The sequence below is a fragment of the Vanellus vanellus genome, assembly GCF_965231255.1.
Source record: "Vanellus vanellus genome assembly, chromosome: 1".
NCBI lineage: Eukaryota > Metazoa > Chordata > Aves > Charadriiformes > Charadriidae > Vanellus > Vanellus vanellus.
Window position 1 is genome coordinate 91,558,713 of NC_138905.1, and position 16,134 is coordinate 91,574,846.

The following is a 16,134-nucleotide window of genomic DNA, read 5'->3' on the forward strand; positions in this document are numbered from 1 at the left end:
TTTCCTCTTCCCTCTTTTCCTGATGCTTTTTCACATCTTAGTTCCCTTGCCCTCATCTGCCTGCATTCCCAGTAGTAAGAATTCATTGAACAACTCTGATGATGCAGAAGGAAAAAAAAGTTCCTAGTTCGCTCTTCTGTTGTCAATGTGGCTGATTGGAGAGAGAAATGATGACAGTATGGTTTTACCACAGTATGTAAGTAAATACACCAAGGAGGCATACAAAGTGCGTGTGCAGATTTTTATAACTGAGGCTTGAGATTTGTTTGCATTTGGGTCTGAAGTCTATATTTGTTCTGTTGAATAGCACAGAAGCTGGATACTGGTTTAATCCTCTTAGCATTGTAAAATGAATTACCTTCAGAAGCAAGTAGTTGAGCTCACTGTATCTGTGAGATGTGTTACTGACTGCCCCTTAAAGTTGCTTTCCAGTTGTTTATTACAAGCTGACAGTAGAAAGAGTACTGTGTGCTATCAGCACGTAGCTTAGATATCCTGATTGTATCGATTTTTTTTTTTTTAAGATGGGTATAGCCATGCTGAACTGTGTAGAACTCCTTATTTTGTAGGTCAGCTGGATGTTAGGTGTTGCTCTGTGGCTGGTGTTTTCTTTCCTGTTCTGAAAACAGAGCTAATGGGTATCAAGAGAAGAAAAACTAGTTCTGTTCATTCTCGGGTTTCCTTTGGAAAGTAGTAGAGACCCATGCTGTCAATACTTTATAGGCTATTCTGATGATTTCCCATGTGGAAAATCAGAGGAAAGGATGTAAATGGGAGCAGTAAGCTAATTTTTCTGTGTCTTGTAAAACAATGAGGCAGAGACCCAGGTGGTCTCCAGTGTAATTTACCGAAGAACAGAAAGAATTCATTGGAAAATGTGGTCCTGAGGGCCAGGAGACTGGGAGGGGAGGTCTAAGAGGAACTCGGGCTTCCCTTCTTGTTTGTTTTAGTGATTCTGTCCTTGTCTTCTTGAAGACTGGGGGGGGGGGGGAACCCCAGCAAAACCCCCCCAAAATCCATGGTATGCCTGCATAGCTTTGTTTTGTTTTGGTTTTGGTTTTGTGTGATTTTTTTTTTCTTGAGAACTTCTCCCTCTCATTTCTCTCTTTTTTTTTTTCCTTTTTTCTTTTTTCCCCTCTTTTCCTTGTAAGCAATATTCTCTTTTCCATTGTAGCCTCTCTTCTTTTGCTCTCTTCTCTGTTTGTGGTTGAAGTGGGTGTGGAGATCATTCACTGTTAGTGGTAAGGTCACTGAAAACTCTTCTGTCGCTTCCTTAGAGCAGCCCTATGCGGTGCATGTGGATGGGGAGAGCAGGTTAGCCACTCTGTGTGGTGCCTGCCGGGAGGGACAGCAGCTGGTCATTCCCAGTGAACCCCAAGAAGCTCAGGCAGTACATGGAGTAGTTCAATCAGCAAACTTTTCCAGAAGACACCTAGGCTAAACTAGTGTGAATGTAGAGTTAATGGTATTACTTCTGCCTGCGCTCTCTCTAGGGTCTCATATATATTTTGAAAGCTGGCATAATATAACATCCCATGTTTTTGTGTTTCTTCTCTTTGATCCAGCCTGTTTTGTGTGCATTGTCTTTAATCACTGCTTTTGCTTCACTTAGCCTCAGTTTCTGTTCTTCTCACAGGTGGCAATCTTGTGTGTTTTCTATATCAAAGCTCTCTTTTATTAAAATTTCATTCTTTCTCTGCTATGAGATGATAGTAACAGACAGAAGTATTAGCATGGTAACTATAGTATGATGGCAGCGAAAGGCTGTATGAAAATTGAGCTCTTTGAAGAGGGCAGGAAACGGAACAAAGGATTGAATCCTCACAGACCTAATACTGAAAGCTGAACCTTTCCCTTAAAAAGCAGGAAGATTTGCCTCCTGCAGCAGCATGCAAGAGTGGAATACTGGGCAAAAACCCACAAGATGATACTGGCAGGCAGCAGATATGGAGGAATGATTTCTGATGCCTGTTAAGTATTGCAGGGTTCACAGTGTTGTGCAGAGCAATGTAGCATCAATAATACTCTTTTTCAGAAAAAAACAGTTTAATTCTGGAGAGATTCATGTGGTTTTCATTTTGGTGGGAGGAGCTGACTTTACTCACAGCCAACAGAATCTCCTGCCTTGCATCTGTTGTTAATTTTGGTAGGAATAGAAGTAGTAAAGCCTGTATATTGCCAGGCACTGTACACAGACATAATATGGGGTAGTGGTTGCACTTTCTGATCTAAAAAAAAAAAAAAAAGACCGGGAGTGGAGAACAAAGCAAGAAAGCGATTTGTCTGAAATTATGCAGCTGGTTTGTGGCTGAGCTAAGGCCAAAGTTCAGTGTCTTAGTTTCTGACCAGTAGTTCATTCTTGCTGTTTCTTTCATGTTTTGTCATAAGTTGTTTTTGGGTTTTTTTTCCATGAAGTCTGTGAAGATACAGCAGTGGAGGGTGGTAGAAACTAACTCTCTCCTTCCTTTTTTCTTTGTCCAGGTTAAGTTGTATTTTCTGACATTTGAAGATCAAACAGCACCATGGCTCCATGAATTGCAAAACTGCAGAAAGTGTGGCAGCCCTCCCTACCTCCAACTTTCCTTTCTTACTGTGACATTCTTCTTGGACTGGTTTCATCCCCACTGGATGCACAGTGGCCTGTCTTGGCATCAGGCCAGAGGAAGCCATTTGTGGATCAGGGAGAGCCATGGCCTTGAGCTTGTATGTCTTCCACCTCTTCTACAAGTTCAAAGTTTTGGTGCTTGCAACTTTGTGTTTGATGGTGCTATGGGCCACATTTAGTTACCTTGTGGACTCCAGACAGCAAATTTCTAAAGCTAAGAGCATTGTGGAGAATTTCAGAAAGGTAACTAGCCTGGAGGACAGTCAACAGGAAGAGAAGATTGAATCAATTGCAAAAGTTCCCACGGTGAAGTCATTTCAGGTTCACTGCCCAGCTCTGTCTCCGTACCTGCGTAAGTGATGGTGCTTTCTTCTAACAAGTTACATCTGCTTTGTTACTGCTGACTTGTTTTTCTTCCTAGACACTTTTTCTGTGAAACATACAACACAACCAGTTGCGGTAAGCGTTTCTGAGTGAGGAAGCGACTTGTGGCACAGAGTGCCTGTGCTGGGTCTGGCTGGGATAGCAGTCCATATGGTGCTATGCTTTGCATTTGTGACTGAAACAGCTTTGGTGACGCTCAGGTGATTTGGCTATTGCTGAACAGTTTGCACCCTGTTGAGACTTTGTCTCTCCCCTGGCCCCCAAAATCTGGTAGGCTGGGGATGGGCAATGGGTTGGGAGTGGACACAGCCAGGACAGCTGACCGCAAAAGACCAAAGGGATATTCCGTACCATATGACAATACCATTCATCATGCTCAGCAATAAAAGCTCAGGGAAAGAAAGAAGGGAGGGTGTTCATGGTTACAGTCTTTGTCTTCCCAACAACTGCTATACATGCTGGAGCCCTGCTTCCCAGGACATGGCTGGACATCTGCCTGCCAATAGGAAGTAATGAGTTAATTTCTCTTTTTGCATTGTTCGTGCATGCAGCTTTTGCTTTTCTTGTTAAACTATCTTTATCTCAACCACAAGTCTTTTCACCTTTCCTCAATTTTTTGCCTTTTCATTATTAGATGTACTTTTGTCTCTGTCTTGACAATTGAAGGACTTCACAGCTGCATTGGGGTTAGCATGACTTATGGTGAAGGTTCAAATAGGCAATTGTTTCCTTGGTTTGGCCATTTTTAGTAGTCTACTTTTTTTGTGTGCGTCTTAGTATTGCTATCAGCACCAGACTTCTGCTGTGCAGTACCATGTCATTTTCTTCTTCCTCTTCCTTTTTGTGAACCTGATAAGGGATTCGTTTGGGAAACTGGATTCTTTCCCTCCCCTCCGATGTAGTCCAAAAAGCTGCTGTCTAGCTGCACACTCTCACCCCTACTCCCAAGACCTGTTTGCTTAAGTAAATGCACTGTGGCTGTAGCTGTCACAGTTGCCTGCATTGTACTCTTTCATGGGTTTGCCAAGTCCGGAGAGGCTGGAATGATAGCTCAGTGCAAGAGAAGTGATGAAAATTTCATCTGGCTACAGAAAGCCTTGGTACGTTTTATCTTACAAATTTATAGCCTTAAGCCTGTGATGCTTTTGTTCATGCTTTAAGTAGAGATGACTTCTCACAGCCAGGCCTATGTCTCTTTCCACTTCCCTCTCTTCTGCTTTGCCCTGGCAGCCGTTTCTGGACAATCTTCCTGCAGTTGGAACTTCTCTTGATTATTTTTTCACTACTCTATAATCAGTTTAAGCAACTAAATGCTCAATATCCTCTTGTTCCACTGCCTGCATAATGGCCTTGTAGCACTATTCTCTTGGAAAGGCAGGGAAACCAATTGGGGCTCGAACCTGGGTTTCTTATGCTGGCTACAGAGTGCCTCATTTGGTGACTGGACTAGCCCAAAACATGTCAGGAAAGTTTCTTGTGCTTCTCCTACAGGAGGTGCCAGCAAACTCACCTTCAAAGCATCTCTCACACTAGAAGAAGTGCAAAAGGAGAACCCTCAGGTAGCCAAGGGCCGGTATCACCCTACAGAGTGCTCAGCATTGCAGCATGTGGCCATCCTCATCCCACACCGCAATCGAGAGAAGCATCTGCTGTACCTCCTGGAGCACCTCCACCCTTTCCTACAGAGGCAGCAGCTGGACTATGGCATCTACGTTATTCACCAGGTGAGGCAATTGTGCAGAGATGTGCTTGGGTGGGGATGACAACAGTGCCCTGCAGTCTGAGGATAGGTATGCTGCTGCCTCTGCTGTCTAACATCAGTCCTCCAAGCCTGCTTCAAACACTTCTACTTGTTGAGGGATGCAATGGTGCATGCAGCCATTACTGGTAGCACTACAAAATCTCAGCTACTGTTGGCAAAGCTGGGAAGTATTAACAAAGTGTTTTTAACTGGTGTCCATTTCTCAGTCTTAAGTAACTTACTATTTCTGAGTTAGCATTCAAGGTAAGCTTATTTTGCATTACTAATGCAACTCACTTCTCTTGCAGTATACACATATGTAACTAGGCTGACGTGTTTTCTGCCTTTACATTTGGAGTTGTTTGGATCAACAGCCTCAGTTTGTATCTAGCGCTCTCATCTGCTTGCTGGCTGTCATGCTTAGTAAGCATGTGTGTATCCTGTGATTGTACTTACGTCTCAAACTAAACATGCCAGCCACTGCTTGTAGGTGCTTTACTTGCGCAGCAAGGGCTGTGGGAAGTAGTCATGGCAGAGCATTTGGTTCCTGAAAGATTTATTAATTTCTTTATTTGCATTCTTTCTAGCTCTGCTGAGTCAGTAGCTACAATTTGAGCATACAGACTTGTGCCACGTTGTCTTTCATCAAAGGTTCTTATGTTCTGGCCACATGAGCTAAAAGCAGTATAGATTTCTCTTTTGTAATATGTTGTCTTTTTCTTGATCTTTTATTGTTTGCTTTCTTTTATTGTCATTTACTTACGTGTTCTGCTTTGACTGTAAATGGATTTTCCAGATAGCAGGAGAAAAAGGTGATAAATTAATACAGTTTCTCTTCCCTTCCGTTTAAAGAGGCTAGTGTCAATTAACCAGTATGAAGCAGTGCTTTCTAGGTGAAAGCTTACACTTTTGCTCAGTGGCATAGCAGAACAACAACAAAAGTCATGGCAGAATATATACTTTCAGTTGGAATAGACTGTTCTTTCATTGTTTAGAGTCATCATGTGGCCCGTAGAGTGGAAAAACTGAGGGGTTTTTTATGTACAATTACAGTACATACTAATGCAGAAAATGGCTCACTCCAGCTAGTGAGCAGTGGTTAGCAATAAATCATTGGGAGAATGGGAATACGTTCTTTTATTTATTGAAATATGTGAGGTGTAGAGTGGCTGTTGTCATGTTAGCAAAAAGTAATATAGAAGTATGAAAGCTCTGTCTGACATGAGCAGCAATGTCAAGTCTGGACTTGCTCTATTTGCGTTTTTACTTGGAAGACTGGAAACTTTTTGTTAGCCTTTCCATGTAGATGGGCATACCCAAAGACAGGAAAGTGGGTCTAACAAAACTCTTTTATGGCAAATCCATTTTCACTCTCCATTTGTGATGTCATTAGTTAAGTATCTCTTGAGGAAAGAAATAGTTAAAAACAGGATTTAACTATTAAAATACACAGACTTTACTTTGGGGGAAGATTAAGAAATGGGGCTTTTATATTTTTTTCTCTGTGAGCTGTTGAAGGGCATACTTCACATCTCTTCTTTATGGGCTACTTTAACATCTTGAAAATCGTTTCTCTACACAAATGTGTGTATACCTGAGCACAGTGCTGAAAAACATGCCAGTCTGTAATCTCTAAAGGGTGAATAATTTCTTTCCCAACATACATTTGTCTTGTCAGTGTTCTTCTTACATAGAAACAAAGGAGGACAATTCTCTCCTCAAAAAAAGATGAGGGTAAACTTTGCTATTTGTTCAGACGTGGTCTAACACTGAAAACTGCCCTTCTTGGAAAGCAATTTTAGCTGTCATTGGGCAACCTTTGTGTAGGAAGTGGGCTGTGGTGCCTGACTGTACTGATGGGGAGACAGAACTGCAGTAGATGGTAGATGCTGCTGCTGAATTAGGCTGGGTTTGATACCCAATACAAGTCAAGTTCTCCGAATGTTCTTTACCAGTCATCTGAGTTGTTCTGTTCACGCAATAACCTATGTTTTCACCATCAAGAGAAGATTCTCTGATGGATATTTTCATATACAGGACACTAAAAAACAAAGCAAAACACTCAGAAATTTGACATCATAGATTTTTGGGTGAACTGTATCTTAATTTTTCTTGGAAAGTTCATTCCCTGACTGAGAATAGAAGCATTAATTATCCCTCTGTTAATTTCTCAGAACAGGCACTCGGCTGTGTTTCCCTAACTGCAGGTATGGAGCCATAAGTCCCATAAATCTTCTTTGTGCAGGTGGAGATGGCTGTTGCCATTTCAACAAATTGCTGCTTCAGAGCAGAGTGTAACTTTTTAGAATGATAAAACATGCTTTGTATACAACTACTTTTTCCCTACAGTTATCCTTCTGTCTGGGGAGGCCAGCTTCTTTGTCATCTTCCATGGAGCCTCTTTCAGTCCAGGCAGCTTCTAGCAAATGACCCCTTTCTCTTGAAAATTGCTTTTTTATTCTTTACATCAGGTACATCAGGTTCCTAGCTCTGGAAAATCACTGTCCTGTCAGTTTCTGGGAACACAGGGCCTGGCTCTCTGACTCCCAGGTGGAAGCTTGAGGCAACTCACCTTGTCCTCAGGAGCAGAAAGCCTTCTACAGACTGGCACGTGTGTACAGCCCAGTAAAAAATAAATGGCAAGATAAGCACACCTGTTGTTCCAGAGTGAACAGTGTGGTGGTGAGCTTATAAAACTGCCAGGTGTGTGTATATACAAGTTTACCTCAAAGGTGAAAAATTGTCTTTTGAAAAGCAAAGATGCACTAACTTAAAGCAAAAGCAAACAACGAAGACTAGTAAAAGTCAAGTCAAGCTCTGTGCTGTGGGGAGTCCCTGTGCAGCATTATAATTAGGTTATAGACAGCAGTTAAAAATGAAGGGACCTGCTTTTTATTTCCCACTCTGCCACCTACTGTGTGACCTAAGGAAATACAGTGAACTCTTTAAGCGTTACTATCCTCTAAACTGAGTGGACAAGCATAAATCATCTGTGGCAGATGCTTTGACACCAATTAGTATAGGTGTAATGTTTTGGGGTCTTTTTTGTTGTTGTTGTTGATTTGGTTTGAGATGTTTGTTTATTCATTTATTTTTTTTTTTTAAACTTCCATAAGCTTTACTGACAGTTGTATGGAGTGCCAGTTTCTAAACTGTTTACTGATACCTCTTTTGTTATGTAGCCTGGTGGGAACTCCAGGACAGGAGCAGCAATAGCAATAAAATTGAATCATGCAGCATGCGTACTTCTGGTGCCCAGTAACTGTAGGCTCTCCTGGCCCTGGTTGTGTTTGTTGATGAGAAGGAGAGACTGAAGAAACACTTTGCATCATTGGCCACTCTCACGTTGTATCTAATGTTATGGGGTAGCTCTTTGTGTAGTTACTGCTGTAAAGGCTGTGACGCACGAATGCAGTTGTGAACTATGCAATTAGAACAACTGCCCAAGAGCAGTTCTGGTTCAAAGGTTTGACACCTTCTTCAGAGTTTTTTTTTTCCATTCTCTTCCACAGGCTGGCAGCACCAAATTTAATCGAGCTAAACTGCTGAATGTAGGATACCTAGAAGCCCTAAAAGAAGCAAACTGGGACTGTTTCATTTTCCATGATGTGGATCTGGTGCCAGAAAATGACTTTAACATTTACATGTGTGACAGACAACCAAAGCACCTTGTAGTTGGCAGGAACAATACTGGATACAGGTAGGAAACCAGGAATATGGAAAGAACACCAACTGGGAAATGTCACGTTACTGATAATGTTCCTCTTCTGAGGGAGCTGTACACTGGTATCTACCCTTCCTTCTGACACCAGATTTCTGGTGGTAACACTCCACCTCTCTGGAGCGCCTTCTGACAAAAGGTAATAGTACAGACATCTCTGAAGTCATCTCCGTCGTGACCTGTACAAATGATCATTGTCATCATTCTGGGTAGAGGGTGTTTTGAGGGGAAAGCAATGTGGCAGAGGTGGTGCAGAGCCCTTCTGTCAAAGCTAGAAATACATTTGCATCTCCTGGTCCTGTGATATTGCGCTAATAAAACTTCCCACTTAGCTTTTGCTGCTGAAGAGGTAACTTCTGATACTGAGAGCTCAAGTGTGAGAATTTGCCAAGGGATAGGGTTGTCCTTTAGGTATTTGGCTGTACAGTGTTTAATACAGGATTGTTCTGATTTTTAGATGGGTCCACTAAGTGATAGTGTGATATAAATAATCCAAAGTGAAAAGTCAGGTTCAAGCTACCTCAGAGAACAAAAGGGTCCTGAGCTTGGTGAATTTAATGGCTAGAGTGGTTTCATTGAATGTGGTTTCTTTCAAGAATCACCTCTTATGTCATCTTACTCTAAATATTAATTAGAAGTAGGCTTTTTTTTGATCTCAGAGTACTTTGAAGTAAAGCTCTGCTTCACTTTTGGGTTTCCTTTGTTAAATATATGAGAAAGAGGTGGGATGTGCAAATCCTTATACAGAATAATACTCACTTTCCAGTTATTCAGTGAAAATGGGAACAAGCAAGCACTGGGGTGCATATATGTGTGGGTGGGCAGTCTGTTCCCAAACCCTACCAGGCTGCTGGAACAGGGAGATGTGGGCCTGGCAGCCCAGCCTGAAAGCATGGCTGGGGAGGGCTCTTCCCTGCTGTTGCTGTTTATGGGACCTCCTTGCTGTGCATTCTACTTGTTCACTGCATTTCTCTAGAGCACCCACAGCAGAAGTCTCAAGGTGGTGATGCATAATTAAAACTTGATAGGGCTTCTGCTACCTTGTGGTTGGTCTTCTCTAGGAGAGGAGATTAAGAGGGGGAGCAAGGAAGAGTAAAAATTCCAGAGGTAGAAAAAAACACAGGTAGAGCATGTGAGAGCCTGCATCTGCCTAGAACAATCCTTTTTTTTTACAGTTATATAGATAACATCATGTTTTGGGGAAGTATATCACAATCCCAGCAAATGCCAGTTGAAGGTTTATTTCAGAAAACTGGAAGAAGCCTCATGTATACAGGCCCTGGTCCTCATGCAAGACTTTAATCACGCTGTAAGGGCAACAAAACAGGACACAATCCAGGAGATTTCCGAAATGAATTGATAACTGTGATGACACAGGTGATTACAGCTGATGAAGGGTGGTGTTCTGCTGAACTTCATACTTTAAAACAAGGAAGAACTGGTCAGGGATGTGAAGGTCAGAAACAAGGAGGGAGTGAGGCAAATAGCAGGATCACAACCCTGGACTTCCTGTTCAGGAATCTGCTTGGAAGAATCACTTGGGATTCCACCCTGGAGACAAGATGGCTTCAGGAGAGCTGATAGATCTTCAGGGATTGCCTCCTTCATGCTCAAGAATGGTTCATTCCCATGTGCAGGAAGTCAAGCAAAGTTGGATGGAGGCCTGCATGGATGAACAAGGAGCTCCTGAGAAAACTTGAAATAGAAAAAGGAAGCATGAAAGAGGTGGAAGCAGAGTCAGGTGACTTGCAAGGACACACAAGATGCTGTCTAAGCATGCAGGGATGGTGCTAGGAAAACCAAAGCCTCTCTGGAGTTGAATCTTGCAAGCAACATGAAAGGCAATGTGAAGGGCTTCTACAGGTACATCAGCTACTGGGAAGAGTAGAGAAAATGTGTACCTGCTGTGTGGCAGGGGACTTGGTGACAAAAGACAAGAAAAAGGCCAGGATACTCAATGCCTTCTCTACCTTGGTCCTTACTGGCAAGAATTGGCTTCAGGATTCCCAGGCTTCTGATACCAGTGGAAAAGTCTGTACATACAAAGACTTACTCTTGATGGAGGAGGATCAAGTTAAGGAATACTCAAACAAACTGGACATGCACTGTAAAACCATGTGACCTGATGGGATGTATCCATGAGTGCTAAGGGAACTGGTTGCTGTCATTGTGAGGTCATTCTGTTATCCTGGAAAGGTTGTGACGATTAGGGGGGGTGGTTCCTGAGGACTGGAAGAAAACAAATGTCACTTCTATCTTCAGGACAAGCAAGAAGGAGGATTTGAGGAACTACAGGCTAGTCAACATCACCTTTTAATCCCTGGGAAGGTGATGAAGCAAATCTCTTCACAAATCATGCCTGACCAACCTGATTGATAGCCTTCTCTGATTCGACTAGCTTGGTGGATGAGGGAGGAGTTAGTGGATAATGGTTATCTTGACTTAAGAAGGCTTTCAACACTGTCTCCCATAACATCCCCATTGACAAAGTGATGAAGTATGGATTAGTAAATGGACAGTGAGTGAGATAGACTGAAAACTAGCAGAACTGCTGGGCTCAAGGACAACACTGAAGTCCCAAGCACCTTTGCTTGTCTGGCATGTAAATCGCCATAATGGATACTGTCTAGCCCTGGCAATTTGTTCATCTGTTTAGATTCACATACATCTATAAATCAAAATGCAGTCAGCAGCCATGTGCACATCACCTCTGAAGTTGGCAGTGGCAGTGTAGTAGGGGCTGTGTTGTAATGCTTACCTTAAGGCCCAAGAAAGAGGACAGTATCATAAAATGCAATTAGCAAAATGGTAGAGGAAAATAAACATGGTATGTAAATACTTAAAAAGTAGATGCCGTTTCCAGGAGAAGGAAGGTAGAAGTTAAAAATTAATCTCCTTCAGAGCTGAACTCCATTACATTAGGTTACTAAGTAATGTGAACTGTACCTTGGAATTGGTACTGCAATATCCTGTAGCACATGCCCCTTTGCTGTGATCTGATTTAATTTCAAATTTTTCAGATTCAGCTGCAAGATAGTTGATGGCTTTCTGTCATTATTGCAAAGCTTCCACTATATTAGTGTGTAGCTTTGTTCCTTTTCTACTCATCAGAGTCCTTGAGGTGAAGTGATTTTCAGCTGGCAAGGGGAGTTGTGTAAAGAGAAACTATCGAAGAATGCTACGTTCTCTCAGTTGGAGAGTTGTGGCCTAAAGCAAATCACCAACTTTTTGTGAAAAGAGTAAGAGAACAAGACCTTCTTCATGGCTTTGTGCACCCTTAACTCTGTAAAAGACAGGTCTAGATCCAGAGTTTCAGGGTGATATTTTCATTGCTCGTAGAATTTGACTTTGAATTCTTCATTCTCTCCTCTCATGTACTTCTAGGTTACGGTACAAAGGATATTTTGGAGGTGTAACTGCTCTAACAAAGGATCAGTTTTCCAAAGTGAATGGATTCTCTAACAACTATTGGGGTTGGGGTGGAGAAGATGATGACCTTCGAATCAGGTAATAAATAAATAAAAGGCTAGAAGGAAATGGGTGTGAGAGGGACATACACTGATTTAAAAAAAAAATTAAAAATCAGTGTGACTTCACAGCTAGCCTCCAAAGGTGGAACACTATAGGAGCCTTCAATTCAAAAGAGTATTGCAGTGGGGATTTGGAATGTAAGATGCAGTTCTGTGAATGGTTTTCTTTTTAAAAAGGTTAGGCATGCCTGAGACCTGGTCTTCTTCCTGACAGCACTGTTGGTTGGATGTGGGGTTTGTTGTGGTTGGTTGGTTTGTTTGTTTGTTTGGAGGGGGGGGGGGCGTTGGGTTGGTTTTGGTGTTTTGTTTTCGTGTTTTGGTTTTTTTTGTTTGTTTTTTTTTTTGTCTGGGCCATACAGTATTTGTATTCTTGATTGGAAATTGGTTATAACCAAAATAATAAGATTGAAGACTGGAGTGTGATTTGACAAAAAGACACAAATATTTTGAGTTCCAGTACTTTGCAAGAGCATGGTAGTGTTTTGGTTTTGGTGGGATCAGGCTTTTTGCATTGACTACCACGATTTACTCCAAGCAGGGCTTAGTTTGTATGTGGTTGGTGTTGATGATAGTTAAGATAGTAAGTAACTTGAATTTTAGAAAGACTGCATGTATATGCATATGCCCTTTGCTCTTGTTAAAACTACTTTTTCCAGATGTGCCTGTCAAAGTAGGAGAAACTTGTTAGTTTGAGAGGTTTAGCGGGGCAAAGAAATCAACAAAACTCTTTATTAATCCTTTTTGCCTTTTGCCTAGGAGGAAACCTCTAATCCTGCATTGCTGTTAGTGAAGGAAGAAAAAAAACCCAACAACAAAAAAACCCCACAAGCTCTGCTGGCCAAGCCTGTCAATTTGTAACTTGGGTGTGCTCTGTCATTCTCAAGTGTTTATCCTTTTCAATTGCTTAAATATGCAAACCAACATTTGGGGGACATAAAACTCATACCCCTGGTGATAATAATTACATTAGTGAAATCAAGTTTGTTAAATTTAGGACCTTCCAAATAAAAGTTTTTCTGTGTCAGTTCAGCAGATCAGTCAGCTGTATCTCAAGAACTCTAAAAGCTCTACTGGTGACATGGATTTCTGTCCCTTCTTAATCACAACATTATTTTTTTTTCCCCCCCCTCTCCTCTCTACCCCTAGCTAGACACACAAACTTCTCTCTGACCTCTTGGGAGCTGGCTTTTATAGGGGATGGCTTGGTACCATCTTACTACCCAGCTTGCTGAGAAGTGTCACAGTTAATGAGCAAACAAAGGTGACAGTGGCGTTCTTTCAAATGTGCCTGTGGGCAGCAGATCAGCAGGATTTACTGAGGGTCTCCACAATGTTTGCAAGTGGCTGGAACCAAAAGTGATGCTTGCTTGTGCATGGCAGCTCCTAACTGTGCAGCTGTTGCGGTCTTGGTGTGGAAACCAAATCGTATGACCCAGAGTGCACACTGCAACTGGGCTTGGCTCATGCCTTTCCTCTTGGGTGGATCTTGGACTGGGCTGGTTACAGTTTGCAGCGGGTAGGTAATGGGAAGCTTGCTTTCTCAGTGGGTTGTTGTATGGAGATTCCTGCATCCTTCCTCTGCGAAGACAGCAGATGGCAGTATCTCCTTCAGTATCTTCAAGGACTTGGGGCTGGAGCCTCTAGGTCCTACTGTTTTTTCTCTGTGCTAAATGTGATGCTCTCTGTTGGGCCCCTTCCTAAGGGCATCACAAAGAGATTTTCAGATCACTTGTTTGATAATTTTCTGCTAGTCATTGGAAGGCTGCAGGGGCTTGGTTTCTTCAAATCTTGGTTTCTTTCAGCTGCTGATGTGACTAACAAAGACCTGAGCTATTCCTTAACTCCACTGTAATGATGTTAACCCTTTCTGCTGACAGAGCAAAATTGTTGTGTTCCACAGATGTGCTTAAGGCCAAAAGCTCCAACCAAGTGTCTCATCAGATGCTTAACTCCATGCATGGGGCTCAGTGTTTCTGGCACTGTTCTCAGAAGTAAATTTTTTTTCATGTCAAATAAAAAATTTGCAGCTGTCTGCCAACTATTAAAAAAGAAAACAAGCTTTTTTTTTTTTTTTTTAAGTGGAGAACTATCAAGTATAGGGGCTTTATTGCAGGACTTGAGATGAACTTCTTGCAAAATGTGTGGAATCTTGCTACAGACCTCCTAGGTTTAATAGAGGGCAGTACAAACTAGACCAGACAATACTAATTTAAATGTACTCTGTTGTGTAATGTGTGCTTACAGCCATATATGATCTCTACTGTAGTAACTACCTGCCTCTGTTAAAAAGAAGGAGGTACCTGTCACTCTACTGGACCTGTTCTCCAGAAGCACAACTCTGAGCCCCATTTCTCTGGAAAATGGGTTGTGGAAGAGATCATGGAATCACGGAGTTTCAGAGTTGGAAGGGACCTCTAGAGATCATCTAGTCCAACTCCCCTGCTAAAGCAGGATTGCCCAGAGCACATTACTCAGGACTGCATCCAGGCGGGTCTTGAAAATCTCCAGGGAAGGGGACTCCACAACCTCCCTGGGCAGCCTGTTCCAGTGCTCTGTCACCCTCACTGTAAAGAAGTGTTTCTGTGTATTTGAACGGAACTTCCTGTGTTCTAACTTGTGCCCATTGCCCCTCATCCTGTCACTGGGAACCGTTGAAAAGAACCTGGCTCGATCCTCCTTCAACCCACCCTTTAGATACTTGTAAGATGAGTTTCTCTGTGGTTGCTTCAATGGCATCTACAAGAGATAAAATTTGCAAATGTTGTTTTTTCTTTTATTTAAGAGCCTGTTTATAGGTGGCATCTTGCTCATGGCACTATTGTTTCTTCCAGGGTTGAGATGCAGAAGATGAGAGTGGTGAGGCCGTCTGCTGATATAGCCAGGTACACGATGATCTTCCACAAACGAGACCACGGTAATGAGGAGAATAGGGAGCGGTGAGTCAAGAACAGTTTTCTACCTTGCATCATCTTGGTATGGGGCTAGAAGCCAGGCACCTGGGGGCCAAGTTCTTTGCTTTAGGCCAAATAGGCATTTTGTGGTACCCAGAAGTTCTGGGGGACACCCCTGTGACACCACTGTTCACAGCTGGCAGCTGCTGTTCTGTACACGACATCTGCCTAGAATCAACTGAGTGATGTTCCTTAAAAACTTCCAAAGTTATAGTTACATGGATATAATTTGAGCATATGATTTCAGAGATTAAACCAAAGGACTTTTTTCCCCCCATGTCTGACTGTCCATGCTGAGGACAGGAAAAGTATGACTTTACATTCCCAGTAGATACAGAACGGCTGTAGCTCTGCCTCTACATTTACTAGTAGTGGGAGAGAACTCAAAACTCCTTTCCTAGGCATGTCAATGAAGATTTTCTCCTCTTTGTCCTCAGGATGAAGCTTCTACGTCAGGTATCTAAAACATGGAAAACAGATGGGCTGAACTCTTGTTCATATAAACTGCTTTCAGTGGAACATAACCCTTTATACATCAACATCACAGTAGATTTCAGCATGCAGCCGAAGATCTCATAAGGGTGAGCACCCCACAGGTTACAGGAAATGGCAACAGATTGTGTTTGTGGTTGCTGTTACAGCAGATGACTCCCAGCACGCTGCTTGAAAGAGTACTTCAGTAGCACAGAAGAAAGTTTTTCTTCACAGCACCTAATTGATTGGTTGAGAATTTACTTTTGTGAGGACTGGAGATAGGGACTGACCTGAGGGACAGGTCCTCGTGTTCTTCTATGCACTTTCTGCTGGGGCGTTTGCAAGAGTGTCCTTGTTTGGGCTGGTCCAGTTGAAGGACTTAAACTAAATCTCCTGAAAAAAATTTTGTTCTTGCAGCTATTCCTAAACTTATTTGTTGTAGGGGAAAGGCAGCCTAATACTGCCCACACTCCCATGACTTCAAAAGTCTTTTCTCATTAAAAGCACAAGAATTTTCCACCAACTTGCTGAGAAAAGCTAATTTTTTCTCCACCCTGATGAAAAACTGCTTATGTGTGAGGGAAGGGCAATAATGGTAATAGGTGAGGAGATGTTAAAAATCTGTCAATAAATACACTCAATTGAATTCAAAGTCTTCTCTTGTCATTCATGAGCTCAGCTCATCCTGCCATGGGACTGCTGAAGGAGCCTGTGGCAAAATGAAAGTC

General features: G+C 42.3%; 1 protein-coding gene across 1 annotated transcript; it reads left to right on the plus strand.

The window, feature by feature from the left end:
• The first annotated feature begins 2,585 nt into the window (after positions 1-2,585).
• B4GALT4 (beta-1,4-galactosyltransferase 4) lies at positions 2,586-16,033 on the plus strand. The gene is made up of 6 exons (XM_082483993.1): positions 2,586-2,957; positions 4,481-4,713; positions 8,243-8,430; positions 11,836-11,958; positions 14,813-14,917; positions 15,370-16,033. Exons 1-6 carry the CDS (start codon positions 2,690-2,692, stop codon positions 15,509-15,511), a joined length of 1,059 nt encoding a protein of 352 aa, XP_082340119.1. The 5' UTR covers positions 2,586-2,689; the 3' UTR covers positions 15,512-16,033.
• The last annotated feature ends 101 nt before the right edge of the window (positions 16,034-16,134 follow it).